At 44.9% G+C, this 27,281-nt stretch overlaps 1 protein-coding gene across 2 annotated transcripts; it reads left to right on the plus strand.

Annotated features, from left to right (window-relative positions):
• Nucleotides 1–23,453, plus strand: LOC310742181 (kyphoscoliosis peptidase-like). 2 transcript variants are annotated; one of them, XM_083571206.1, is made up of 8 exons: nucleotides 117–172; nucleotides 3,776–4,061; nucleotides 12,029–12,791; nucleotides 14,252–14,369; nucleotides 14,535–14,652; nucleotides 17,711–17,902; nucleotides 21,074–21,264; nucleotides 21,877–23,453. In XM_083571206.1, exons 3-8 carry the CDS (start codon nucleotides 12,144–12,146, stop codon nucleotides 23,196–23,198), a joined length of 2,589 nt encoding a protein of 862 aa, XP_083427332.1. In that variant the 5' UTR covers nucleotides 117–172; nucleotides 3,776–4,061; nucleotides 12,029–12,143; the 3' UTR covers nucleotides 23,199–23,453. The 2 variants fall into 2 exon arrangements, with proteins under 2 accessions (XP_083427333.1, XP_083427332.1); XM_083571207.1 differs by lacking the exon at nucleotides 3,776–4,061 and having other exon boundaries at nucleotides 1–126.
• Nucleotides 23,454–27,281: the final 3,828 nt, after the last annotated feature.

Here is a 27,281-nt window from a genome sequence, read left to right on the forward strand (position 1 = left end):
CCCAAGTTGTTGGCACCCATTTGTCTCGGGAGACAATGGGGGAGTGCGCCCCATTGTAAAGTCAAACCGCTGCCGTGGCTGTAGAGACCGATGCAGGAGAGACTTGTTTTGTTGCAGCTGGGGCAGGTGAGTTAGTCCCACCCCACCCCCGTCCAACAATTTGTACTCTCAGGTAAAGGCACAGTCTGAAACATTCTTACTCCAGAGCTTTTTTAAAAAAAATGAGCTAAAGGGAAGCATTTTAAGAGTTAAAGGATTGCAGCGTGGAAATTTGTGCGTGTTCTTCTGCAGATCCCATGAACGTCAGCGCACACCGGGCCAAATCCTGGCCAATGTAGATTCATTGGATTCCAATCAAGGTTTGATTTTGTCCACTAGCAACCCCATGGAATAGGGAGAAAAGCTTACACAAGTCTACAGCGCAGAATACAAATACAGAATAAATAATATTAATAATAATAATTTATTATTTATACCCCGCCCATCTGGCTGGGGTATAAACAGTAGTCTATTAAACATTAAAAGCTTCCCTAAACAGGGCTGCCTTCAGATGTCTTCTAAAAGTCTGGTAGTTCTTCTCTTTGACATCTGGTGGGAGAGAGTTCCACAGGACGGGCGCCACCACTGAGCAGGCGCTCTGCCTGGTTCCCTGTAACTTGGCTTCTTGCAGTGAGTGAACCTCCAGAAAGCCCTCAGCGCTGGACCTCAGTGTCCAGGCTGAACGATGGGGATGGAGACGCTCCTTCAGGTATACTGGATCGAATATCTATAGGATGACTCAAGCTGCAGATTCCCACAGACTGTTGGATAGCTCAGGCAGTAGAGCATGGGACTCTTAATCTCAGTGCTGTGAGTTCGAGCCCCACGTTGGGCAAAAGATTCCCACATTGCGGGGGGTTGGACTAGATGACCCTTGTGGTCCCTTCCAACTCTACAGTTCTCTGAAGCAAGAATGCCCAAAGTCTAGAAGACCCTGCAGAATCCAGATGGATCTATCCATTCACTGGGACTTGAGTTTTCTCTGCGACTAGTAGGTGGCAGATGGGAAGCCGGATGAGTAAAGCAAGGAAGGCAACGGAAGGAAGAAGCAAAAAATTATAGATGTGGGTGCCCTGAAATGGATTGTTGGGTCCGTTTATGTTAATTGGGCAAGCAGCCTGGATGTGTTGCGTCCTTTGAGGCTGTCAGGGATCCGCTGCAGGAGATATTTCTGTCTTCCCCATCCCAGTTAGATGGTTTGCACCACCCACTTTACAAATAGTGTAGTTCCATAGCTAAAAGAGGGGACGTAGGTGGCGCTGTGGGTTAAACCACAGAGCCTAGGGCTTGCTGATCAGAAGGTCGGCGGTTCAAATCCCTGTGACAGGGTGACCTCCCGGTGCTCAGTCCCTGCTCCTGCCAACCTAGCAGTTCGAAAGCACGTCAAAGTGCAAGTAGATAAATAGGTACCACTCCGGCAGGAAGGTAAACGGCGTTTCCGTGCACTGCTCTGGTTTGCCAGAAGTGGCTTAGTCCTGCTGGCCACATGACCCGGAAGCTGTATGCCGGCTCCCTCGGCCAATAAAGCGAGATGAGCGCCGCAACCCCAGAGTCGGTCATGACGACTGAACGGTTGGGGTCCCTTTACCTTTACCTATAGCTAACAGAACTTCTATGTTCAGAAGCGGTCTGCTACATCTGAATGTCTTTCTTATTTATTTATTTATTTATTTGGTTTTTCAAATTAAAATTTTACAGATATATCAAACATAAATCATAAAAACATAAAAGCTTCCATCCTCCCCTTTGTGGGTCCAATTATTAATCATTTCCTCCCGCATCTTTTATGAGGATCCAAATCTTTTACTTTACTTGGGTTAAGTACTTAATTCGTTCCGGAGGTCCATTCTTAACCTGAAACTGTTCTTAACCTGAAACACCACTTTAGCTAATGGGGCCTCCTGCTGCCGCCGCGCCACTGGGGCATGATTTCTGTTCTCATCCTGAAGCAAAGTTCTTAACCTGAGGTACTATTTCTGGGTTAGCGGAGTCTGTAACCTGAAGAGTCTGTAACCGGAAGAATATGTAACCTGAGGTACCACTGTACATCTCCACTGTGTCCAGAATTCACCCTAAAACTACCAGGGATATTCCAATCCTACTAACAATTTTTACAGTGGTCTTTAAGATGTTATACATTTTCCCCATCCTTTATTAAAATTTTGGTCTTCCTGATTTCTGACTCTTCCGGTCATTTTAGCCATTTCAGCATAGACCATCTACTTCATCTGCCATTCTTCTCTGGTAGCGACTTTATCTTCTTTCCATCTCTGGGCCAGTAACATCCATGCAGCCGTGGTCGCATACATAAAAAGTCTTTTCTGCTCCCTTGGGATTTCAGCACCTAGAATTCCTTAAAAAAAGGCTTCAGGTGTTGTTGTTTTTAGCAAAGGTTATTGTAAATATTTTTTTCAACTCATTATATATCATTTCCCAAAATCCTTTTGCTGCCTTACAGGTTGCATTCAGAAGGTACTACTTCTGAATATCAATTGCTGCAGACAAACAAGGAGGAAGGGCACTTGTTGGCATAACCCTGCTTGTGAGCTTCCAAAAACTTCTAGTTGCACCAGGATTATGGGATAGATCTAGACTTTGGTTGGATCCAACAGAAGTCTGCTGCCTTGCTAAAATAAAACACAGCTCTTTATGCCTATGCTGGCTTCTTCTTCTTCTTTTTAAGAAGCTTTTAAACTTTTGTTTAAGAATCAAATAGAAATCAGAAGCTGAGCATTCCTCTATTGCATTTTTTTACAAAAGCAAATTATATGTGAACCACCTGGAGACTGCAGGTACTGTGTGGTCAGTATGCAACAACCCTGTGAGGTAGCTTAGACTGAGAGGCAGTAATTGGCTCAGCCTCTTTTTTAAAAAAAGCTTTTTTAGAACAATACCTACAATACATTTTACAAAAACAAAACACAACAAAACAAAACAATAACAACAAACCGAAACACCAAAAACCTCACATGTTCTCTTGACTTCCATTCATCCCCTTCATTTTTCATTTCACACTTCTATATTTCTTCTTTCTAAATATTTAAAATTACTGTGTTATTTCTTCCTCTATTGTCTTGCAAGATTCAGTCCAGACCCATCAAAGCAATTAGATTTTTACAATACTGTTTTATATACTCTCTAAAGCAGGGGTCAGCAAACTTTTTCAGCTGGGGGCCGGTCCACTGTCCCTCAGACCTTGTGGGGGGGCAGACTATATGGGGGGGGGGATGAACGAATTCCTATGCCCCACAAATAACCCAGAGATGCATTTTAAATAAAAGCACACATTCTACTCATGTAAAAACACACTGATTCCCAGACCGTCCATGGGCCAGATTTAGAAGGCAACTGGGCCAGATCTGGCCCCTGGGCCTTAGTTTGCCTACCCACGCTCTAAGGACATTCCATTTTTTATTTAATCTTTGTTTTGAGTCGTTTCTTAATCTTCCTGTCATTTTGGCTAATTCTATATATTCTATCATCTTCACCCGGCTCAGTCTCAACCTCATGACCAATTGGGTATTTGGAACCCGGTCTCCCAGGCTCTCGCCCGGCACTCTAACCACTGTGCCGCACTGCCTCTCCTCGACACACCACTCCCCCCCCCAATGTTAAAAGTTCAGCTCCTGTTCTGAATCTTGCCGCGTCCGCTGAATGATCACAGGGAGCCGTTGCACCTCTGAATGCCAGCTTCTGATAATATTCGAAAATAATCTCCGATTTCGCCCGCTATCAGGCCCCGTGGAGTGGTCGCTCGGTGGAAAGTCTGTGCTGAGTCCTTCGGGGCTTTGTAATATTTTTAGACCCGTTGGCACCGAGGAGGTGAAGCTCAGGACAGCCGAGGCCCCGGCAGGGAGGGAAGGAAGGAGGCTTACTACATATAGAGGTTCCTGCAAGGACCTTTTGCTGCCCTGGCAGAAGCACCGTGCCTGGAGATCGCAAAGGCAAGAAGAATCAGACTAGACTGGCATCCAGGGACCAGGCAGACGATTCCCTGAGACATCCAAGGACAAAACTGGGAGGTAAAAGCGAGCGGCAAAGGGCTTTGTCTCAGAGAGAGGGCAGGCAGAAGGTCTCTGGTTTAATCCCCGGCACCTGAGAATGAAAACTCTGGACCTCCACTGCCAATCAGAGTAGACAATGCTGAGCTCCATCAGTGGAGGACTTGGGGCTTTCAAATTTCATCAGTGATGCCATATGCTTGGCATGTAGAAGGTCCCAACTTCAACTCCAGGTAGGGGTGGAAATTGTCCCTTGTGAAACCCTGGAGAGCTGCTGCCAGCCAGTGTGGACAGTATGGAGGCAGGTGGGCCAATGTTCTGACTCTCCAGAATGGCAATTTCCTCTGGTTTTGGGGAGGTAGCTGACTGGAAGAAGGTCTGCTTTGCATGCCGAAGGTCCCAGGTTCAGCCCCAGACATCTCCAGGTAGAACTGGAATTTGTTCCCCTGCCTGGAACCCTGGAATGCTGCTGCCAGTCCGTGTGGGCAATGCTGAGCCAGTTAGAACTATTGGTCTGCGTACAGCTGAACACGCCGGGAGAAACGGAATGGGTGTGAGTGCCTGCGGAATTTTAAGGGAGTGGCTTATATTCAGGTGCGGCTTATATTCAGGCCAATGTGGTACTTAGTAAGAGTAATGGGGAAGTTTTCACCTTGGTGGGCAAGAGAAGGAGCTGTGAGCCAGGACCCCAGTTCTGCAAGCTCCACTCTCCCCAGATGTAGCTTCCTCTCTCAGAATATGGGGGCATTCATACTGGCCTGCCATGCAGTGCTCTCACTGTAGGATTGTCATGAAATCATGCTCTGAACAGTCGGAGGTGCCATGTGCTTTCAGTGGCATCTGAGATCCTTGTAATTGCCTTTGCTGCTCTTTTTCAGGTGCAGTTTTTTTTTAATAAGATGTTTATTAGAATTTTACAAAAAACAAAAAATAACAGAATAAAAAGAAGACAAGAAAAAATACAGAAAATACAAAAATACATAAAAAAGGAAAATACAAAATACAGAAAAGAAATAAGTAAAAAAAGTTAAAAACCAATCCATTTTTTTTTCATATCTTTAAGCTTGTTTGCTTGTTTCCTTGACCTCCTCACACCTCCCTTTTTTGTACTCCCGTTCACATAGTCAGTTCAGCAAATCCTTACCCTCTTTCATTTATCTTAACTCTATATCTTAACATATTATAACTGTATATTTTCATCCATTATCAGTCCATTTTTACATATTCTTATTGGCCTTGTTGCTAATGCCACTTAATTTCAATCCAACATCATTTTAACATTCATTAATTTTACAATATTTCTGCAGATATTCTTTAAATTTCTTCCAATCTTCTTCCACCGACTCTTCTCCCTGGTCTCGGATTCTGCCAGTCATTTCCGCCAGTTCCATGTAGTCCATCACCTTCATCTGCCATTCTTCCCGGGTGGGTAGATCTTGTGTCTTCCAATGCTTTGCGATAAGTATTCTTGCTGCTGTTGTAGCATACATAAAGAAAGTTCTATCCTTCTTTGGCACCAATTGGCCGACTATGCCCAGGAGAAAGGCCTCTGGTTTCTTCAGGAAGGTATATTTAAATACCTTTTTCATTTCATTATAGATCATCTCCCAGAAAGCCTTAATCTTTGGGCACGTCCACCAAAGGCGAAAGAATGTACCTTCATTTTCTTTACATTTCCAACATTTATTATCGGGCAAATGATAGATTTTTGCAAGCTTGACTGGTGTCATGTACCACCTATATATCATTTTCATAATATTCTCTCTTAAGGCATTACATGCCGTAAATTTCATACCTGTGGTCCACAACTGTTCCCAGTCAGCAAACATAATGTTATGTCCAACATCTTGTGCCCATTTAATCATAGCAGGACTGAAATAAAAAGCAATGGGGAAATTGGGCAGCCTTGTCGTGTACCTTTCACTATCTTGAATTCCTCAGTCACCACGTTGTTAACTATTAGTTTAGCCTTTTGTTCTGAGTAGATTGCACTTATACCATTTTGAAACCCTTGACCAACCCCCATCCCCTGAAGATTTTTCTTCATAAAACTCCAAGAAATATTATCAAAGGCTTTCTCCGCGTCTACAAAGATTAAAACTGCTTTAGTATTGATGTTCACTTGCAACTTCTCCAAAATGTTAATTATATTCCTCGTGTTGTCAGACAAGTGTCTACCTGGGAGAAAGCCGGCTTGGTCTTTATGTATCTCTTCCACTAATACTTTTAATCTTTTTTTTAATCTTTTAGCCAAAATATCTGCAAATATTTTGTAATCCACATTGAGCAGGGATATGGGGCGGTAGTTCTTAAGTTGTGTCTTTTCAGACTCAATTTTCGGTATAAGCGTAATATAAGCTTCCTTCCACGACTCTGGCACTTTTTTCCGCTCCAAAATTTCATTACATACCTCCTTTAGTGGTTGAATTATCCAATCCTTCAAATATCTATAATATTTTGAGGTTAAGCCATCCGGCCCTGGAGATTTGCCCAACTGCATATTCTGGATGGCACCTTCCACCTCCTGTTCTGTTATTTTATAGTTCAGCATTAACTTATTTTCTTGAGAAATTTTTTGTAGTCCATTTGTTTTTAGAAATTGGTCTATATCAAACTCTTTCTGTGGCCCTTGTGTATATAACTATTTAAAGTACCTCTGGAAGCATTTTCTAATTTCCACTGGATTCTGAATATTCTTTCCTTCCACTTCCAAATTAGTAATAGTGTTGAGCTTTTGTCTTTTTTTCATTTGCCAACCTAACAATTTCCCACATTTATTAGCCGATTCAAATGTCCTTTGTCTCATTTGTTTAATTTTCCACTCGATTTCCTGATTCATCATCTTCATATATTGCACTTGATATAACTTTATATCTCTCAGAATCTCTTGTGACTTTGGTTTCGCTCTCAGTTTCTTCTCACCCTCTTTTATTTTTTCCAAAATTTTATCTTTTTTCTTATTTTGAGCTCTCTTCTTTATTGCATTCTGTTGAATCAGAAACCCCCTCATAACTGCTTTGCTTGCATCCCAGATTACTCTTTTTTCAATGGTGGTGTTCAAATTTATCTCAAAATAGTCTCTCAATGTTTTTTGGGCCTTCTTGATAACCTCTTGATCTCTAAACAAGGTGTCATTCATCCTCCATCTGAAGGAACCGGTTGGTGTTAATTTCCTCTCCATTTTCACAGCATTATGGTTGGAGCAAGTTTTAGGACAAATTTCCACTTTTCAAGTCTTAGGTGCCAGTCCTCTAGTTATCCAGATTTGGTCAATTCTTGTCCATGTCATTTTGGCTTCAGAGAAGAAGGTTCCCTCTCTACCCAAGGGATTCTTAGTTCTCCAAATGTCAATCAAGTCCATATTGTCAGTCAATTCAAAAAAGGTTTTTGGTAGTCTGCCATCTTTAGTAACTACCTGTCTCTGCGACTTGTCCATGTTTGTAGATACCACTCCATTCATATCTCCCATCATGATAATATTGTAATCCATATAGTCTAACAATATCTCATGCAACTTCTTAAAAAATTCAGATTTCCCCTCGTTTGGTGCATATACTCCTACTATCAAAAATTTTTCTCCTTGTGTTTGAATTTCGATTGCCACAAATCTTCCTTGGTCATCTTTAAAAACAAATTTCGGTGATAGGCTCTCTTTTGCATAAATTACAACTCCTCTCTTTTTAACCTTGGCCGATGAAATAAACTCTTGGCCCAATCTTTTATTAATCAATACTTTCCTATGTAGCCTTATCACATGTGTTTCCTGTAAACAAATCAAGTCCAATTGTTCCTTTTTCAATAAATGAAAGACTTTTTTCCTTTTCTCCGGGGAGTTAAATCCATGAATATTCCAACTTAATAGTTGCAGAGACATGGTGTATTTATTTTACTTTTCCTCCAACTGCTCCCAATAATTGTTCTTGTTCTGACGGTGGTATCACTTTCTCTAGCTTGTCCAATCCCAAAGGTAGTGATACTATGTCTTGAATTCCTGGTTTTAAAGCTCTTGGCTCTTCTTCAGCTTCTTTTTGCAGGTCTTCTCCGTGTTCTCTCAGAAATTTTTCTTTATCTTCCACTGATCTTATTTTAAACTTTTTCCCTTTAAAGGTAAAAGATAGGCCTTGGGGGAATTCCCACCTGAAAATGGTTCTGTTTCCTCTCAACAGGGCCACCAAATCTCCGCAGTTGGACCTAAGGTCCGAAAGGTGTTTCGGGATGTCCTTAAATATTTCCACTCTTGATTCGTTTATTTCCAAGGTCTTCTGGAAGTGCAGACTCAGTATTCTGTCTCTCTCCTCCTTTGATCGGAGGGTAATCAAACAGTCTCTCACCCTGTTCTTTCTCCCTCCTCTTCCAAGTCTAAAAGCACTTACTATCTTGAAGTCTTGCTTATCATCCAGGTTCCAAAAGTCTGCAAATTCCTGTGTAAGAAAATCACTTAGGCTGTCTTTTTCAAGTTCAGGTACCGCCCTGATCCTCAAATTAGTCTGTTTCTCCTTCAGTTCAATCATAGACAAAAGCGACCGGTGGTCCTCAAGCTGTTTACATATCGGTGTTATCTTTTCCTCTACAGCCGATGCTTTTTCCTTTGCTTCCTCAGCTGTCTTTCGATTCGAAGTAGATTCTTGCAGCAGTTTTTCAATAGATTCTGTGTTTGAATTCACCTTCTGCCCCAAGTTGTTGATGCTAGTAGTATTTTGGTCAATTTTAGTTGTTGCTTCAGTGACTTGTTTGCTTAGTTTTTCCAAGGTTTCATAAATTTTACTTAATACTGAAGTAAATCCCTCTTCAGATGCCATTCCTTTTGACCCAGCTTGTGCAGGGTCTTCCCCTTGTGGTGCAGAAGGGCCGGATGCAGATGCTCTGCGCTGCTGCAATGCTGCACTGGTCTGCTGCAGTCTAACCTTGCCCGATCTTGTTGTTTTTTCCTGAGGCAAGTTTTTATCCTGAGGCAAGTTTGCCATAACACTTTATCTGAGGATCAAGGTCAGTCCCACAGCCAAGGCTTGTTTTGCCAAGCTTGTTTTTTTAGTTGCAGTTTTTAATGGCGCTCACGCGCGCTCTCTCTCTCTCTCTCTCTCTCTCTCTCTCTCTCTCTCTCTTTTTTTAAATATTTTATTGAGTTTTCCATAATATCTCTAATCATACAATTTTAAACATCACTCATTTTAACTTATTCGACCTCCCTCAACTCCTCTGACAATCATCCGTACTTAATTTCTTATCTACACATTCCTTAATTATAATATTACCATTTTAATACATTTTCCCATCCTCTTTTACATTTTTGCAATATTCCTTATTTTTTTCACAAAGCTTCTTTAAAACACACTAGCGTTGTATTTTCCTCACATACAGTTTTCAAATACTCTCTAAATTTCCCCCAGTCCTCTAAAAACTCATGGTCTCTCTTAAGTCTGATTTTCCCAGTTAGTTTATCAAGTTCTGCGAAATTTGTCAGTTTTTCTCTCCATTCTTCGATGTTTGGAAGTTCTTTCTGCTTCCACCTTTGGGCCAGCAATATTCTCGCAGCTGTTGTTGCGTATTGGAAGATTTTGCGATCCCTCCTCTTTATATCATTTCTAGTTATTCCCAACAAGAAGGCCTCTGGTTTCTTCACAAAGCTATATTTCAGCATTTTCTTTAACTCATTGTAAACCAGTTCCCAGAATCCCTTCACTTTTTTGCACTCCCACCACATATGTATAAATGTACCCTCCTTCTCCCCGCATTTCCAACATTTATTACAGATTTTATACATTTTTGCTAATTTAGCAGGGGTCATATACCATCTGTATACCATCTTCATAGTGTTTTCCTTCAACGTAGTGCATGCTGTAAACTTCAGGTTTTCATTCCATATTTTTTGCCAGTCTTCCAAATCTATACTATACCCTAAATCCCTGGCCCAGTGGATCATTACTGCTTTTACTTCCTCATCCAACGTATACCATTCCAATAGAATTTTATACATTTTTGAGATTATCTTACAATCATTATTAACAATTTCTATTTGGAATTTCGAGTCTTTTTCCTTATACCCTCTTTCTTTCATATCCTTTTTAAACATATTACTTATCTGATAATAGTGCAGCCAATCAAACACATGTTCTTTTACTTGCTCATATGGTTTCAGTCTCCATTTCCCATCTTCTTTTACCACCAAGTCTCCATAAGTAATCCAGTTACTTCTCATGTTAGTTTTCTTAACTCCCATAATCTCTAGTGGAGATAGCCAGTGTGGGACTCCCATTTCCAATATGTTCTTATATCTGTCCCACACTTCCAACAACGATTTCCGGAAGATGTGGTTTTCGAACGTTTTATAACCCAGTTTCTTCTCTTGCCATAAATGCGCGTGCCACCCAAATCTTGCATCAAAACCCTCCAAATCCAGTAGTTTAGTATTTTTAAGTTTTATCCATTCTTTTATCCATTCTTTTATCTCTCTCTCTATGGCTGTTTTTATTTGCTGCTGGCTCTCATTTAGCACTTTACATTATAATCTGGCTCCAGGCCATCTGGCGAGAAGGCAGGATAGAAATTCTGCGCAAAGATAACTGCTAAGTATTATTCCTTTCTTTATTTCTCGTAACGATATCCTGCCTTTCTCCTGCGAGGGGCATTTGCAGAAACCATAGGCAATTGCTGGCTCCTCCACAGCTGCCCACTCACTGGCTTTTGCAGACCAATCTCTAACAAGTCCCCAGAGAAGGAAAGTTTAAAAACAGACACACCCCACACTTCATTCAGATCAGAAGAATCTGCAGAGATTCTGCTATGTTCTTTTTATAGCTTCAAGAGAAAGCTGAAGAGCTCTCTGTAAATAGGTTGTTGTTTCGAGAGACAACATCTGTCTGTTTCGAGAGACAATGGAACCGCACCAAAGTGACTTTCCCAGGGCACAAACCTGGGCAGTGTGTCTGGAGGTCCTGAGCTGTCCAGGTGATAAGACCCCCCTCTTGACCTTCTTGATGGGGTCCAAAGGAAAGCAGAGCGATACGTTTGGCACCAGCTTGGCTGCAGGAGCTGCTGGAAGGAGACATACAAAGCACCATCCAACAGTCTTAGGGACTCCATTCCCGATTTGTGAAGGTGTTTTTGTGGGATGTGAAACACAAGAGCAGTCAAGTACAACATCCCTAGAGTGGACATAAAAGGGGATGTCTGGACCACCCAGTTGGAACTTCCTGTTTCTCCCAGGCTGGGACAGACTTCCTCTGCATGTGACTAGAGGTGGGCATGACCTCACCTGCCCAGGTAACAAAAGACAGGACTGGTCGGTCAGCCATCTCTCTCTGACCACATTTGTCGAAGAAGCAATATCTGCTTAGCCTAAGATGCTTCCAGCCAAGAGAGGATAGAGGAGCTATCTCCTTATGGGATAGTTTCCACATGTATATTACTTTTGTAACTTAAGGTCTGCCTTCTGGAATCCAGTTGTGAACAGAATGTGTGAGTAAACTCTTTTTATACTTTTATAGAAGACTGTATTGTGTCTATCTTTTTATGAGGGACTAAATGGGGAATTACCAAAAAGGAAAACACATTTTAGAGGCTTTAGCGAGCCTGAGCAAACGCATCCGCTGTGCAAGTTTAAGAAGGGGAATGTTACTCTGCTAAATTGTAGAACTTGTTAACACAAGTTGGAAAGGATATAATCAAACAATATATCCTCTCCTGCATCCCTGAACATTCCCACAGGGAAGACAGGGGGCATTGCAACCCTACCGGGAGATGCTGTGAGGGACTGAAACCTTGGACCATGCAAATCAGATGCTATACCCCCAGGGTTTGGTCCCTGATCTGCTTGGAGCAGATTAAGAGGACTGAGGCGATGAGGATGAATCTGTGGCAGCCGATGTGAACAGAGTCGTTCCCTCAAAGTCTTCCAGCCTTTACAGTTTGCATTGTTTTTTCTGTTGGCTGTAGGAACCGAGTCTGCCCTGAAGCCCATTCTGTAAAACTCTTACCTGTGATTATTACAGCACAACTCTAGACAAGATCTGAGGGAGCTCTTCTCAGGCAAGAAAAGTCTCCTGTGAAAAAGGGAGGGCGAACTAACAGGCCATCTCCACTCCACACCAGTCTCAGTTGGCAAGGATGAAGAGAGATGGGCACCCAAGACTTCCCCAAAACACCGAGGACATCATGGTGCCCTTTATCAGCCCATCAGCAACACACCGCAATGCCAACTGGGGCTGTCCTGCTATAAACAAATCAAATATCTCAAACTGCAGAGGAAAAATGGCACAGACCAAGGAAGATGCCATCTCGTCCACTTCTAGAGAGAGTCAAATGACGGACATCTGCAACGGCAACTTTCCCAAGGGAGGAGGAGGACCCTCCGAAGCTCTCTGCAGTTGGTCTTTGGCAACCTCCTGCCAAAAGTTTCCAGGAAGCAATGGAGGGAACAAGCAGCTTCGACATTTTGGCCAGCGGTGCAAAGAAATCCCGCCCACCAGAATTACCCAGCAAGCTTTCCCCCGAAAGGATGTATTTCTGTTCTGGACAAAGAAAGCTGGCAATGGCAATGAGATGGCCCCATGGAGATCAGGCTGCAAAAAGGCACACCAGGTGCAAGAGATGATGGACCGATGTGAGGAACAAGAAGCAGAAGACTCAAAGGGAAGATGCTGGTCTCCCCCCACCAGTTCTGAAACAACCCGGAGGAAGAGACGAAGAGATCTTTTCCCAGACTCAGAGGTTTTCAGACAGCTGGACACCCATGTTCTTCGTGTGAGCAAGCAGGTGGGTGGAGAAAAGAACGTCCCAAAGTTCTACCATTTCTCCTTTCCGCTGGAGCTGCAGGTGGTCTTCCATTTGTGTGTTGAGACCCCGAAGCCACCCCCTCGTTGAGAAATAACACACACAAGGACACAGATATTAGGTTAATGTTATTGGGCAAATTTTGGCCACAACTTTATTGATTGCAGAATGTGAGCAGTATTGGCTTAGGCATTGAATGGACCCAACTATATCTGACTCCTGCCCGATGTGCAGGAAGTCCAGTAAGGGTAAACCACCGGAAGGGGGAGCCCTGTCGATGCAGACCAACTCAAGCTCCCCCTGGTGTTCCCGTCGGGGTTGTGTCATGGCCCTAGCCCTGCCCCGGGCTTCGGACAAGATCCACACCCCCGGATTCCTTTAATGGAATACCCTTAAGCTTGGAGGGGCAGGTGATGGCCACACCTCCCCTCCCCAACACAAGGTCAAACAATGCCTAACCACAACCCTGACAAAGTTGTGATGATTGCTACGAGGTAGGCGAAAACCAAATGGCCTGTGCCAATTTGCCAAGTGGAAAAATTCCCACCAGGCCCCTTAACGGCGACCAACTGAGGGCCATAGCAAGGCCGGTGACTAGAACCTGCAAAATAGGGAGGGCGGGCAAGTGATTGAGGAAGCGAGCCAAAGAGGAAGCCCTCCAGCTCGCGCCTCTGCTTAAATGGCCCCGGCCATGCCCCCCCCCCCAGCCAGCGGATTGGCTGGCTGGTCGCTGACGTGGCCGGGATCCCCTGGGCAATGGGAGACTAAGTCCCCCACCCCCGGAGGAGAGTGGGTGGCCACGTGGTCCACTGCAACTCCTCCCCATGGGGAAGTGGAGCGGTCACTGACTAAAGCTTTTAAGCTCAGATCGAAATCAGCAGGGCTAAGGTTGAAGAGCTCACACCCAGAGGCAGTCTTCCACCAACTCCCAAACACACTCTGACAGTGGGGCAGAGAGCTGCCCCCTTCAAGGCCTGCTGGGGGGGGCATTTGGCTGGCCATAGTGGGAGAAAGGATGCGAGGCTAGATGGACCTTTGAGTTGGTCCTGCTACCCGGATGGGTCACGGATGATCAATGTGTGGTCCTCCCAGGTGCTGTTGGACTCTGATGTCCATCAACCCCAACCAACATGGAAGGTGAATGGGATGATGGGATTTGTAGTCCAGCAACATTTGTAGGGGCCACAGGCTGCCCGGTTCCTTCTCCAGGCGTTCTCTACAAATGCTGAGCAGAATTCCAACTGGGATGGGACAGAGTAGCCTTCGCCAACCTAGCGCCCTCCAGAAATTTTGACTACAACCAGCATGGGCCGGCTGGAGCTGACGGATGTCCTCATCCAAAACACCAGGGTTGGCAATGGCTGGGCTAGACAAATGAATGGCTGCTTATCCTATGAAACAGATTGCTGCTGATTGTCCAAATCCCAACCTATCTTCCCTAGCTGAAAACCAATCAGGAATCCTTGTCCGTCCAGACCATCGTTCCACTGATTACCAAAGGAGCCAACAGCCAGCTGGAGAAGGCGCGAGCCATATGGATCTGGCTGTGCCACAATATCGGTAAGTGTGTTCTCATGCAAAACTCCTTGGGGGTATTTTTAGCGGGGCAGTGATGTATGAATTTCATTAGCCTAACACACCTTCCAACACAAGCAAGACAGATGGGGTGCTTCCTATCGTAACAACCTCTTGGTAAAGCGGTGTTTTGATTTTCCTCCACAATAGAGTACGATGTCAATGGCTTATTGGGATTCTCTGAGAAGATCCACACCCCTGAGCAGGTCCTTCACACCGGGAGAGGCGTGTGCTCTGGGTATGCCCATCTATACCGTGACATGTGCAGGTATGTGCTACCGTGGCTTTTAACATGTCCCATCTCAAGGGCTGTCACATGGAAGAGGGAACGGGCTTCTTTTCTCCTGCTCTGGAGGGTAGGACTCGAACCCAAGGCTTCAAGTTACAAGAAAGGAGATTCTGACTAACCACCAGGAAGAACTGGTGTTCAATAGTGGAACGGACTCCCTCGGGAGGTGGTGGACTCTGTCAGGAGTTGAGCCTACACTCAAGTAGGACTCTGGCAGAAACACATGCCCTTCTTGCATGTTCTCTCCCTCCCGGTCGATCGTTCAGGAGCTTCAAAAGCTTTCTTCAGCCCGAACATCACAGCGACCGATGCCAACAGAAATCGGCACACTTAGGGATCTGCAGAGTTTGCGCAGCTTGCGTAACAGACCTCAGCAACTCAGCATTTTGGCTAATCTACTTTATTTACATACAAACACACACGGAGCACTGCAACATGGCTCCCTCTCTCTCTAGCATCAGACGGCAAAGAGAAAAGGAACAAAGGACAATAGTCCCATTTCACGGAACACAGTAACACAAACATCCTGTCTCCGTCACTTCCCACTCTGTGGAGTCAAAACATATACTGTCATGTGATAGACAAAAATCACTTGACTGCAATAACGGAGCAGGAATTCTAACAGACTCTCCTTCCTTAGTGGCTGTTAAGCAGAGGTTGGATGGCCATCTGTCCTGGATGCTTTAGCTGAGATTCCTGCATTGCAGGGGGTTGGACTAGATGACCCCTGGAGTCCCTTCGAATTCTAAGGTTCCATGATTCTATGATCCACCTCCTTAAAGCTTAGAGCATCTCCTCAATCTAACCATTTAAATGGAACACATGGCACATACAGGGGATATAGTCCAATATCTATCCTCAGCCATTCATAGCCTGCTTCCAGGCCACTTCCACTATTGTGCAGGCATGATTTCATTGTATAACCAGCAAATTCTGGTTGTGCAATTAAAATGAATTCAGTGCTCTTTTTTTATAAAAAAAATAATATTTATTGCTTTTAAAGATTACAAAAAAGGAAAAGAAAAGAAAAGAAGACAAGAGAGAAAAAACAAAAGAGAAAAAACACAATACAAAACAATATACAAACAACACAAAACACAACCCAAACCCATTAAACTAAACACATCAAATTAAACTAACCAAAACCCACTCCCTAACCCTAACCCTAAATAAAACAAAAACAAAAACAATTTAAAAACATACATACATCATCCCTTTTCCATTCTCTATCTTTCATTCCCTTGTTTCCTCGATCTCCTCTCACCTCCCTTTTTGTATTCCACTTCTAATAATTTTTTCAGCAAATCCTTTCCATCTTTCTCCATTTTCTATCATATTGTAAATAACATATTTTTTTAACCTTATTTTCCATTAAAACTAAAATACTTATATATGCTTAACTCCTTATAACATTTCTGCTAAGTCCATATCATTCCACCGTTTTTCTATCACTCATTAGTTTTACCATATTTCTATATATAAACTTTAAATTTTCCAATCTTCTTCCACCATCTCCTCTCCCTGGTTTCGGATTCTGCCAGTCCTTTCTGTCAACTCCATAAAGTCCATCAACCTGGTGATCTTATGTCCGAGGCTCTTAAGATAAGCGAGCGGCTTATCTTACATAAAACAGTCACAATGGCTTCTCCTGTCAACATTTTTAAATGGTCCAAGGTCAATCTCTGGTTCTCAGAATCCTTATCTTGCAGCTGGAGATCTCCCAGTTACACTCCTGTAACAGTTTCAAAAGCTCCCTCTAGGGGGAAACAGTCTCCACTTGTATGTTCTTTCAAGCACAACTCAAGCATTAAAGATAGTTTCAGTTTTGAGTTACTTTTCCTCCTTTTTAAATGCAGAAAAGGACAATGGAAACAGTATCTTGCTCTTATTGAGCTAGCTGTCAAATCCGTTCTGTCAATGAACTCTCCCCAAACGTCCTCTGGCAGCCCGTTCCCAGGTTCAGAGCAGTGGTAATTTGATTTCTCACTCTCTCCTGCAGGCTCACTAGGTCCAAAATTTCCCCCCTCTTCTCCTGCTTCCAAGGGGGTTTTTGTATTTTAAACAGATGGAAGTTTAATCCTTTGCCAAAAACTTTCAAAGACTTTAGCTTGTGACGTCTTTGCTTCAGTCTATTTACAAAAGCGGAAGGCGGACTTCCTGTTTATGACCTTCCCGCTTCAGTGCCAAATTAAGGTATTAAGGTATTTAAAGATCCAATTTTCCGTTTTACTCACGGGTAGTTGTTTAAAATCCAATTTTCCACAGGAAAAAGTCAGCGCTCTCCGACAACAGCAATGCGGCTTCACTCCGTGAAAGAAGCAGTCGATTCAAAGCACCGCGCCACTCACCCCACATCGCTCCCGATCCCCAAAACAGGGTTTCCCCACGAGCAGGGGAGGCGCAAAAGGTGCCAGCCGAATCCCAGGTTCACAAGCTTCTCCCGCTTGTGATTTCTATGGGTCTCCGCCTTCGCCGTGGCGGTCAGACCCTGCTTTTCACGGAGCAAGTTCCTCCCAATCGGAGGAGCTCCGCCATTGCCGGAGGCGCCAACCCGGAAGTCCTGAATTCAGTGCTCTTAAGCACTTGCGCAATCTTCTTCCAAAATAAACCCCCAATGATTATTTATTTTATTTTATCTTTGGGCGGTAATAAGAAAATGCACAGGAAAGCGTGGGGATAATGGCAGATGTCATAATATAAGCGCCAGTTATTGTTGAGCAGGGCCAGATACGAAAGCCAGCCAGCCAGCTAAGAAACACAGAACGTAAGAACAGATGAAATGGCCTTATACATGGTTAAACCATCTGGCTTTTGGCTTCAGACTGGCAATGGCTATCCAGGGATGCAGGTAGCGGTCTCTCCTAGCCCTGTACCTGGAAATATTTATGGGGATGCTCTGCCACTGAGCCATGCTATGATATGCAGCTGGAGTCCAAGCGCAAGGAGCAACTTGGCGGCACCATAACTCTTGTATCCAGCTGCCCTACCTGTACGTTGAGTTTGCCCAGCCTCCATGCCCTCTTGTGAATCCTTACAGGGAAGCGGGCTTGACCTGCGCCGAAGTTTCGGGATATGGCCGAGGGGCCGGGTACAGCCAAGGCCAGAGCTGTATGCAGAAGAAGTCCAACCACATGTGGAACGCAGTGCAGTTGGGAGCCCAGTGGTTCCTTCTGGACGTCTGCTGGGGAGCAGGCCTTGTGGATGTTGAGAAGAGGCTGTTCATCCCTCGGTGAGATCTCTCCGCGTTTATAAGTTCTAAGCCCTGGTGTGTGGAAGGCAAGAGCAGCCCTGTCTGGTCAGACCAGTAGCCTGTGGTTCTGAATTTCCTAAGGCAGGCTTCCTCAACCTCGGCCCTCCTTGTTTTGAGACTACAATTCCCATCATCCCTGACCACCTGTCCTGCTAGCTAGGGATCATGGGACTTGTAGGCCAAAAACATCTGGAGGGCCGAGGCTGAGGAAACCAGTCCTAAAGTAAGAAAACCAAAACGCATGTTCTCCTGGCCTAAGGTTAAAAGCAACTGAGATGCTGCCTTTAGCTTTATCTTTGCAGGTTGCTAATACTTTAACACTAGGGTTGCCATATTCAAAATCTGGACACAAAAGTTGTGGAGCTTTCTCCCCCAAAATATAAATAATAATAATAATATTTTTGAGGGTTTTTTTAGGAAACTCACCAAAAAAACCAACTACAGTCGTACCTCGGAAGTCGAACAGAATTGGTTCCAGAAGTCCGTTCAACTTCCAAACCCAAGCACGGCTGATGATTGGCTACAGGAGGTTCCTGCAGCCAATCGGAAGCCACAGAAGCCCCGCTGGATGTTCGCAAACCGGAACACTCACTTCTGAATTTCGATCATTCGGGAGCAGAGTTGTTTGGGAGCCAAGGGGTTTGAGATCCATGTACTTCCGATATGGGTTGCCATACGCCTGGATTTTCCCGGACATTTTAACCAATTTGTGAAAACTCCACCCAGACACAATTTTTGGCGGATGAATCCTGGATACGTCCAGGGAATTTCAGAGACCCTTAACTTATTCCCCTTTTAAGAGAGAAACCAGAGTTTTCAGAGCATGCGATTGGGGATGGACAAATCTGCAGGGAGCAGCCAATCCGGCCACTAGCCGGCCTCTTATAGTCGCAAATAACTTTGGATCGGATGCTCTGCTTCTTCCTCTTCGCTACTTTAATTAGAGACCAGAGCCACCCTTTGATATAATGATTAATCTCCCGCTCCCCAGCAAGTTTATTAGGTGGCCTGAGATGTAATTACTCGAGCCTCCTCCACACGTTTCAGACCGAGAGTAAATAATGACTTGCCTCAAAAATTATTAATCGTGTTAAATTATTTTCTGCTAGATGCATTATGCACTTGTCACTTTCCAGCCAATGCAAAATAATAAGAGCCCGTGTGGCATTTGCAACATCTAATCATGTTACGTGGAACAAATTTGCTCTGGGGTGTGAGTGTGTCTGTGTAAGCATGCATGGGGAAGAGAGATCGATTTGTTGTTTTGAATGTGCAAGGGGAGAGAAGCGAGGCCTTGAAACGGGAAGAGTTAAAATGCGACTCTGGAGATACCTTCCGGGGACCCACATTTTCACATTTACTCTCAAGCTGAGCCCACACTTCCCTTTAAACATGCATTTCCTCAATATTTTACATTAGGAGATTGCTGCCTCGAGAGGTCCGGAGGGCGGCAACACGAGAACAGGGCCTTCTCTGCAGTGGCTCCCCGTCTGTGGAATGCTCTCCACAGGGAAGTTCGCCTGGCGCCTTCATTATACACCTTTAGGCGCCAGGCAAAAACTTTTAAACCAGGCCTTTGGTTGACCTGATTGACATCCTATGCCCTTTTAAAATGTGGCTCTTTTGGGGGTGTACGTGTGTTATTTGGGTTGTTGCTTTTATTTTGATTTTATATATTGTGATCTTTTCTGTGAATTGCCTTCAGACCTCCAGGTATAGGGTGGTATATAAATTCAATAAAAAGAAATAAATAGTAGCATGCTGACTGAGCATCATGTACCGCAAAGGATCCTGGGACTTCTTCTAGGCTGCACACCTTGTTCATACAGAGCTGTTGGGGAGATTTGTTGTTGTGCTTGTGTCCTGCTTGTCAAATTTCCTTTGGAGCATCTAGTCACTCACTATGAGAGCAGGGATGCTGGACTAAATGGTTTTTGGCTGGACCCAGCAGGGTACTGTTGTAAACAAAATCTGCCCTTTCGCCCTTATGGGGTACCCAAGAGCCTGTATAGAGTCCTTACGTGGGTTCCCTATCGGTAGGAGAAAATAACAGAGGCCAACCAGAGAATATTGAGAAGCAAAGCAGCTCGTAAGCCTGATCTTTATTGATCTGTTACAACAGGACGCTCCCCTCACGTGCAGGAAAGGAGGAGGACCCAGAACAAAGGTGTGCCTGCCCTTATATAGACATTTTAAATTGCCTGCCCTGTAGTCCAAGACCACCCCTCCATACATCATACATACATCACAGAAGGGGTGTAGCCCAAGATCACCCCCCACAAACATCATACCTGCATCACAGAAAAGGTGGTCTACAACAGAAATTTGAATGTCGTTGTTTTTCCTGTCTGCCAGGTTATCTGATAATGCCTTATCTGACTGCCTTTCCTGGTAGTCTGGCCATTCCTTTGAGATGGTGATTTCCCAATTCCTGAGACAATGGGGAGGTTCCCTCTGTTGGCTGTTTGCAGTATGGTAGCGCTGCAGAGAGCTTGCTGGGGAGACCATGCATTAAAAAGAAAGGACTCAAAAATAACTTAAACAAGGTTTTAATAAGAAAAACAAAAACTCCTTTTACACTAAATACATTAACAACCAAACCAGACCCAACCACCAACCACCCCCCAGGGTAATGGGAGAGCTAGGTGCTGCTCCTTATATACTACACCCAAATGCTGACACACCTTAATCAAATACAACTCAGCAGCACCTGCTATGTTTCACAGCTGTAAAGCTGGGTCTCGTTATCTTGCTCTGGCCCCTTAAAGACATACACATCGGGTGGAACAATGATGAACCTTTACATTTAAAGAAACCATTCAACACCCTCACCCCCTCCCTCCTAGCAGAGAAAACATTTGGTCAGTTTGGGAGTCCAAATGGTTTCAGGACGGTCTTCCTGTGCTGCTCCAGACATATGGTCCACATATCTATGTACATGCTTGGTTGGTACATTTATTAACATTTATTATATATCTAAGACCTTAAATTTTTTATTACAGTACTCCTTACCCAATCAATCCACCCGCTTCTCATCTTTTAGCAACAGACACGCCATTAGCCTCCTGCCCCCTTCCTTGTTTGCCATTCTGGAATGTGCTTTGTTTCATGTGATGTCTAAGACGCCCCCCATTTCCCCCACTCCCCCAGGCACGAGGATTTTTTCTTCCTAACCGACCCTGAAGATTTCGTCGAAAGCCACTGGCCTGATGAGCCAAAATGGCAGCTCACTCAGCCTCCCGTCCCACTGCAGGTTTTCGAAGGGAGAGTTTTCAAGACGCCAGAGTTTTTCAAACTTCAGCTTGCCCTCCTCTCTCCAGACACCTCCAGGCTTAAAACAGGTATGTTCACAGCAGGATGCTTTGGCACACTCAGAAATTTAATCCCGCTGAAAGGAAGTGGCATGGCGTCAGTGGCGTAGCGTGGGTTTCCAGTGCCCGGGGCCGTGCAGGTTGGATGGGAGGGAAAGAGAAGGAGTAAGCATGTGCATCCAATTGCCTAACGGCATCTGTGTCACCCAGGGGATCACAGCTGCATAAATTAAGAAAAGAAGAGTCTGTCTGGAGAGGTCACTTCCTGGTTCGCATGGAGAAGCTGTTTTTAATGGAGCCCAGGGACAGAAATACACAGCTATACTGAGACAGTAATGGATGTTGAAATTTTGCGCCCCTAACAAAAGCTCTCTAAAATTTCAGGCAACCTTCCTCAAGTTGATGCCTTTCAGATGTTTTGGACTATGACTCCCATCACCTGAGCCAGGCCAAAACATCTGGAGGGCAGCAGGTTGGGGGTGCTGCTGCTTTGGGGGTGTTTAGGGCAAATACATACCCAAGGGAAGAGTTAGGCAGTTGTGGGACTGCAGTCAAAAAACCCCCCGAGGTTAACTGCTCTATTGTGGTGCTCTGCAGTTAAAAACAGGCAAAAACAATCCCTCTCCCCCTTCCTTATCACAGACCAAGGGGAAGCAACCATTTCGTTAGCAAGTGCCCGTTCAACAGAGTTCACTTACCAGCTGTTGAAGCTTTGCCAGGACGACGACAGCAAAGAGGATATGGGCAAGACTCACGGCATGTTAACCATGTCTGACAAAAAGATGGTCCTCAAAGTCTTCCCCCCAACCGAGGGGCTCTTTGAATTGCAAATCTTTGCCCGCCCTTCCGATTCCCCGGAGCCGTGCACTTGGGTGTGTTCGCACCAGATCGAGTGCCTGGAACCCCACCGGCAAGAAGGGCTGCCGGATAATCCTTTCGTTTTCTGGGGGCTCCATCCCAAAACAAGAGAGTTTGGGATTGAGGAGTGCAATTGGGAAGAAGACCCGATCGTTGCCACCACGGGGACCCTGAGGCTGGCTTTGCAGACCCAGAGGCCTCTCTTGGCCACCTACGAGTTGGTTCATCCAGAGATGGACACCTCTCTGAGCAGGAAGTGTTTGGTGTCCCAAGTGGAAGAGCAGAAACTCAGCTGCCATATCCTCTGTCCTTTCGTGGGCCACTACAGGCTCTCGGTGTTTGTCAAGGAGCTTGACGAAGACAAGTTCAAGAACGCCGCAAACTTCCTCATACGCTGCTCCAGCTCCGTCAACCACAACGAGCTCTTCCCGTCGGGTCTCAGCGCACATTGCGGAGCAGGGATCAGCTCCCAGTGGAGAGGTCTCTCAAACCCCAGCCACATTGCCCCCATCATCAATACCAAAAAGGGACGGTGCACTGTCACTTTTCGTACCCAGCCAGGCTTTGAAGTCACCACCACTTTGGGCAAGGACAAAATCACCAGCAAAATGTACCCGATGGAACGGTTCGTCTTGGTTACCCACCTGGAGAACAAGGTGAGCATCTCTGTCTTGCTCCCTGAATCGGGAGTCTACAGACTCAGCTTGTACGGGAGGGACGCCGAAAACAAAGAATTTGTCCACGTATGTGATTACATCATCCGCTGCTTCACCAACCCCCAGTGGCTCCCCTTTCCCCGGGTCTACAGCTTGTGGAGGAAGGGGTGTGTCCTCTTAGAACCCAGGTCAGGAGTCCTGCAAGAGAAAAGCTGGGTGAGGTTTCGGATCAAGATGCCCGAGGCCTGCAGCGCTCATGTCGTTGGTCCTTCACGATGGGAGCTGCGGCTGGGCCAGAACAAAGTGTGGGAGGGAGAGGTCTACACTGGCCTCGCTGCGACGATGCTGAAGGTGGCCGTCAAATTCTCCCGGGACTCCCCAAGCATGGACGTCATCCTCTCGTTTGACGTCGTAGGCTGTTCATCAACTCTAAGCGACGCTTCAGGGTAAAATGGTCCGGGGGTCTTTGGACTCTCAAGAAACTTAACTCTCTGCCCCATCCCAAGTCTCCAGCTGGATTGGACGGAAGTCCTGGGACAGGTTCCAGCCAAGCCATGTGCACAAGGGCAACCAAGGTGATCAAGGGTCTGGAAGGCAAGCCTTATGAGGAACAGTTGAAGGAGTTGGACATGTTTAGCCTGGGAAAGAGGAGACTGGGAGAAGATATGAGAGCCATCTTCTAATATCTCATGGATGAAATCGATTGTCTTTCGGCCAGAGATATTGGACATAACATACAATTTGATGATTGGATAAAACTATGGAATGAAAGTATTAAATTTACTGCATGCACTGCATTAAAGGAAAATGTTATGAAAATGATATATAGATGGTATATCACACCAGTAAAACTAGCAAAAATGTACAAAACATGTAAGATGTGTTGGAAATGTAAAGAAAAAGATGGTACATTTTTCCATATGTGGTGGGAATGTAAGAAAGTGAAAAGCTTCTGGGAGTTGATATATAACGAATTGAAAAAAATGTTGAAATATACATTTGTTAAGAAACCAGAGGCTTTCCTCTTAGGAATAATTGGTAATGAAATAAACAGAAAGGATCACAAAATTTTCCAATATGCAGTGACAGCGGCAAGAATACTATTGGCCCAGAATTGGAAACAAGAACAAATACCAACGTTGGAGGAATGGAGAACGAAGCTGATGGACTATGCAGAACTTGATAAACTGACTGGGAAGATCAGATATCAACGAGATCAAAGGTTTATCGAGGACTGGAAAAAATTAGCAGACTATTGGCAATGTATAAGTGATAACGAAATAACGTTAGTGGCATTTAAAGAAGCTCTGTAATAGAATAAGAAATATTGCAAAAAAGCAAAATATAAGAGGGGGGTAAGCATAAAGGTAATATAAAAATTTGGAAATGTGTATTAAAAAATTAGAATTCGAACGATTGGCAGAGAAGCTGAAGGAAGTCTAAAAATCGAAAATTTATTGTAAACTGTTAATATGATATGAATATATGGAAAATTAATAAAATATATTTAAAAAAAAAAAAAAGAAATCGATTGTCTTTCCTTGGTAATGGACAGGATGAGAGCCCACAAACTGAAGCTCAACCCAGATAAGACTGAGACACTGTTAGCGGGTGGTTCCCTAGACCAGATAAGTGGGAGGTCACCTGCTATTGATGGGGTTACGCTTCCTCTGAAGGAGCAGGTTCATAGCTTGGGGGGTACTCTGGGATCCTGTGCTGTTGCTCGAGGCTCAGGTGGCCTCAGTGGCCCGGAGTGCCTTCCATCAGCTTCGGCTGGTGGCGCAGCTACGCCCACAACTGGACAGTGATAGCCTAACTACTGTTGTCTATGCTCTAGTAACCTCAAGGTTACTGCAATGCGTTATACATAGAGGTGCCTCTGAAGACAGTTCCAAATCTTCAGCTATTGCAGAATTCAGCAGCCAGGTTGCTCACCGGAGAAAGACAGTTTGAGCGTATTACACCAATCCTGGTCCGACTGCACTGGCTGCCAATTAGTTTCCGGGCCCAATTCAAAGTGCTGGTTTTGACCTATAAAGCCTTAAATGGCTCTGGACCGCAATACCTCAAGGAACACCTCTTTCCATATGAACCTACCCGGACCCTGAGATCATCTTCTGAGGCCCTCCTTCGTGTGCCCCCTCCATTAGAGGTACGGAGGGTGGCAACACGAGAACAGGGCCTTCTTTGCAGTGGCTCCCCATCTGTGAAATGCTCTCCCCAGGGACGTTCACCTGGCGCCTTCATTATACACCTTTAGGCGCCAGGCAAAAATGTTCCTTTGTAACCAGGCCTTCGGTTGATCTGTTTGGCATCCTATACCCTTTTAAAATGTGGCTCTTTTTTTGGGGGGGGGGGGAGTGTTATTGGGTTGATGTTTTTATTCTGATTATATATGTTGTGATCTTTTGTATGAACCGCCCTGAGACCTCCGGATATAGGGCAGTATATAAACTCAATTGATGATGATGATGATGATGATGTAGAATTAGCAAATTTAACTACCGTAAGATAATAAGACATCAGGAAGACAGTATTTAAGGAAGAGTGGAAAATGTTTGCAGAATATCTGAAGAACTATGTTAATCAGGTTAAAACGTTAGCAGGGTTAGTGTAAATTCAGCAGCGTTAATAAAGTATTAAAGATATAGGGGGAAGGGAGGAATATGAATATATGGGGAAATTAGAATATGCAGCCTTAACGGATAAATAAATAGAACCACGGAAGGGAGGGAAGGGAATAAGTCAGTGATTGAATATATGGTTATAATCAATGAAATGTAAAACATTGTAATGAAAAATGATAAATAAAATAGTAAATTTTATACACACACAACACTTTGAATTCTCCCCATCAGTTTTTTTAGTACACCTTTTCAAGAAGGGAAAGCCCTTCTTTGCCAAGCCCTCAAACGTATTCCACTCCCCTTGTCTCAAAAGCTGCATAATTTGACTTACCTGTTTGGAGAATCTGGGTCTGCTCTGCGGTTCATTGCAAAGCACGGACTGATGCCCTGAGAGGTCAGGATTGCACCTGTTGGCCCTCAAAGCTTAGGGGGCAGGTGTGGTATAGTCTTGGGAAGGGTCTGCAAATATAGACCCTGAGTGTGGGGTCCGCATCATAAGCCTCTGGGCCAGGGGCCAGCAAACTTTTTCAGCAGGGGGCCAGTCCACTGTCCCTCAGACCTTGTGGAGGGCCAGACTATATATTTTTTTGGGGGGGGATGAATGAATTCCTATGCCCCACAAATAACCCAGAGATGCATTTTAAATAAAAGCACACATTCTACTCATGTAAAAACATGCTGATTCCCAGACCGTCCACGGGCTGGATTGAGAAGGCAATTGGGCTGGATCCGGCCCCCAGGCCTTAGTTTGCCTACCCATGCTCTGGGCAGACTGGAATTGGAAGATAGGGCTTAGGGATAAAGCTGAGGCAGCAGCAGGTATGATCTTGCTCTCTCCCTCCTCCAATACATACGTTTTCTGACGGTCAACACAGGGTTTTCCCTCACCCCAACCAATCCCTCTTCAAAATCAGGCACCAGGAAAGAAAACACCCACCAAAACTAGGTTCAAAGACACCCTAGCAAAGGAAACATCATTTGGGGAATGTGTCAGCACCCATATCTGGCCACTGAGGGCTTATCATATAGAAACATGGAATCGTAGAGTTGGAAGGGAACTGAGGGTCATCTAGTCCAACCCAATCTCGGCTAAAGCATCCATGACAGATGGCCATCCAACCTCTGCTTAGAAACCTTCAAGGAGAGACCGTCCCACTGTCAAACAGCATCTTCCTGATGTTTAGTCGGAGTCTCCTTTCTTGCAACTTGAAGCCATGGATTCGAGTCCTACCCTCCGGAGCAGCCAAAAACAAGCTTGCTCCCTCTCCCATGTGAGAGCCTTTGAGACATTTGAATATGGCTCTCCTATCTCCTCTCAGTCTCCTCTTTCCCAGGCTAAACATACCCAGCTCCTTCAACCACTCCTCATCAGGCTTGGTTTCCAGACTGTTGATCATCTCAGTCGCCCTCCTCTGTGCAGATTCCAGTTTGTCAATAACCTTCTTAAACTGTGGAGTCCAGAATTGGACACTGCAATTAAGAACCGGCAGCTAATGAGTTGCAATCCCTGCATTGCAGGGGGTTGGACTAGACGTTGGTCTCTTGCAACTCTACAATTCTGATTCTGTTAAAGAAAGAGGGGAGAACAGAATGTGTAATGGAGGAGAGAGGTCAAAATCTCTCCTCCCCCCACAAAACAACCCCCCTGCTCTCACCCCAGCTGCTTTATTAGCACCTCGATATCTCCCTCCGCAACTTAGCAGCAATTTCAGTAGCAGGATTGCAAAGTCGGCTTTGGCAGTTCATCACTCCCGGGCAAGAGATAAAGGGAGTTCTGGACAAGACAGCTTTCGCCAGCCACTGTGCTAAGGACACATGGCTGAAGGTGTCTCTCCTGCTTCAACCCAAGCAATGGGGACAGGCAGGGGCCTACCTGAGGGGCTGGGGTGGACGGTCGCCAAGAGAG

This window comes from Podarcis filfolensis (assembly GCF_964270895.1).
Source record: "Podarcis filfolensis genome assembly, chromosome: 9".
In the NCBI taxonomy this organism is placed as follows: domain Eukaryota; kingdom Metazoa; phylum Chordata; class Lepidosauria; order Squamata; family Lacertidae; genus Podarcis; species Podarcis filfolensis.

Coding starts and splice junctions, on each gene's coding strand:
- LOC310742181 (XM_083571207.1), top strand. CDS start 12,144: ATGAAGAGAGATGGGCACCCAAGACTTCCCCAAAACACCGAGGACATC. Junction 12,792..14,251: donor TTCTTCGTGTGAGCAAGCAG/GTGGGTGGAGAA, acceptor TATCTTCCCTAG/CTGAAAACCAATCAGGAATC. Junction 14,653..17,710: donor CTATACCGTGACATGTGCAG/GTATGTGCTACC, acceptor GAATCCTTACAG/GGAAGCGGGCTTGACCTGCG.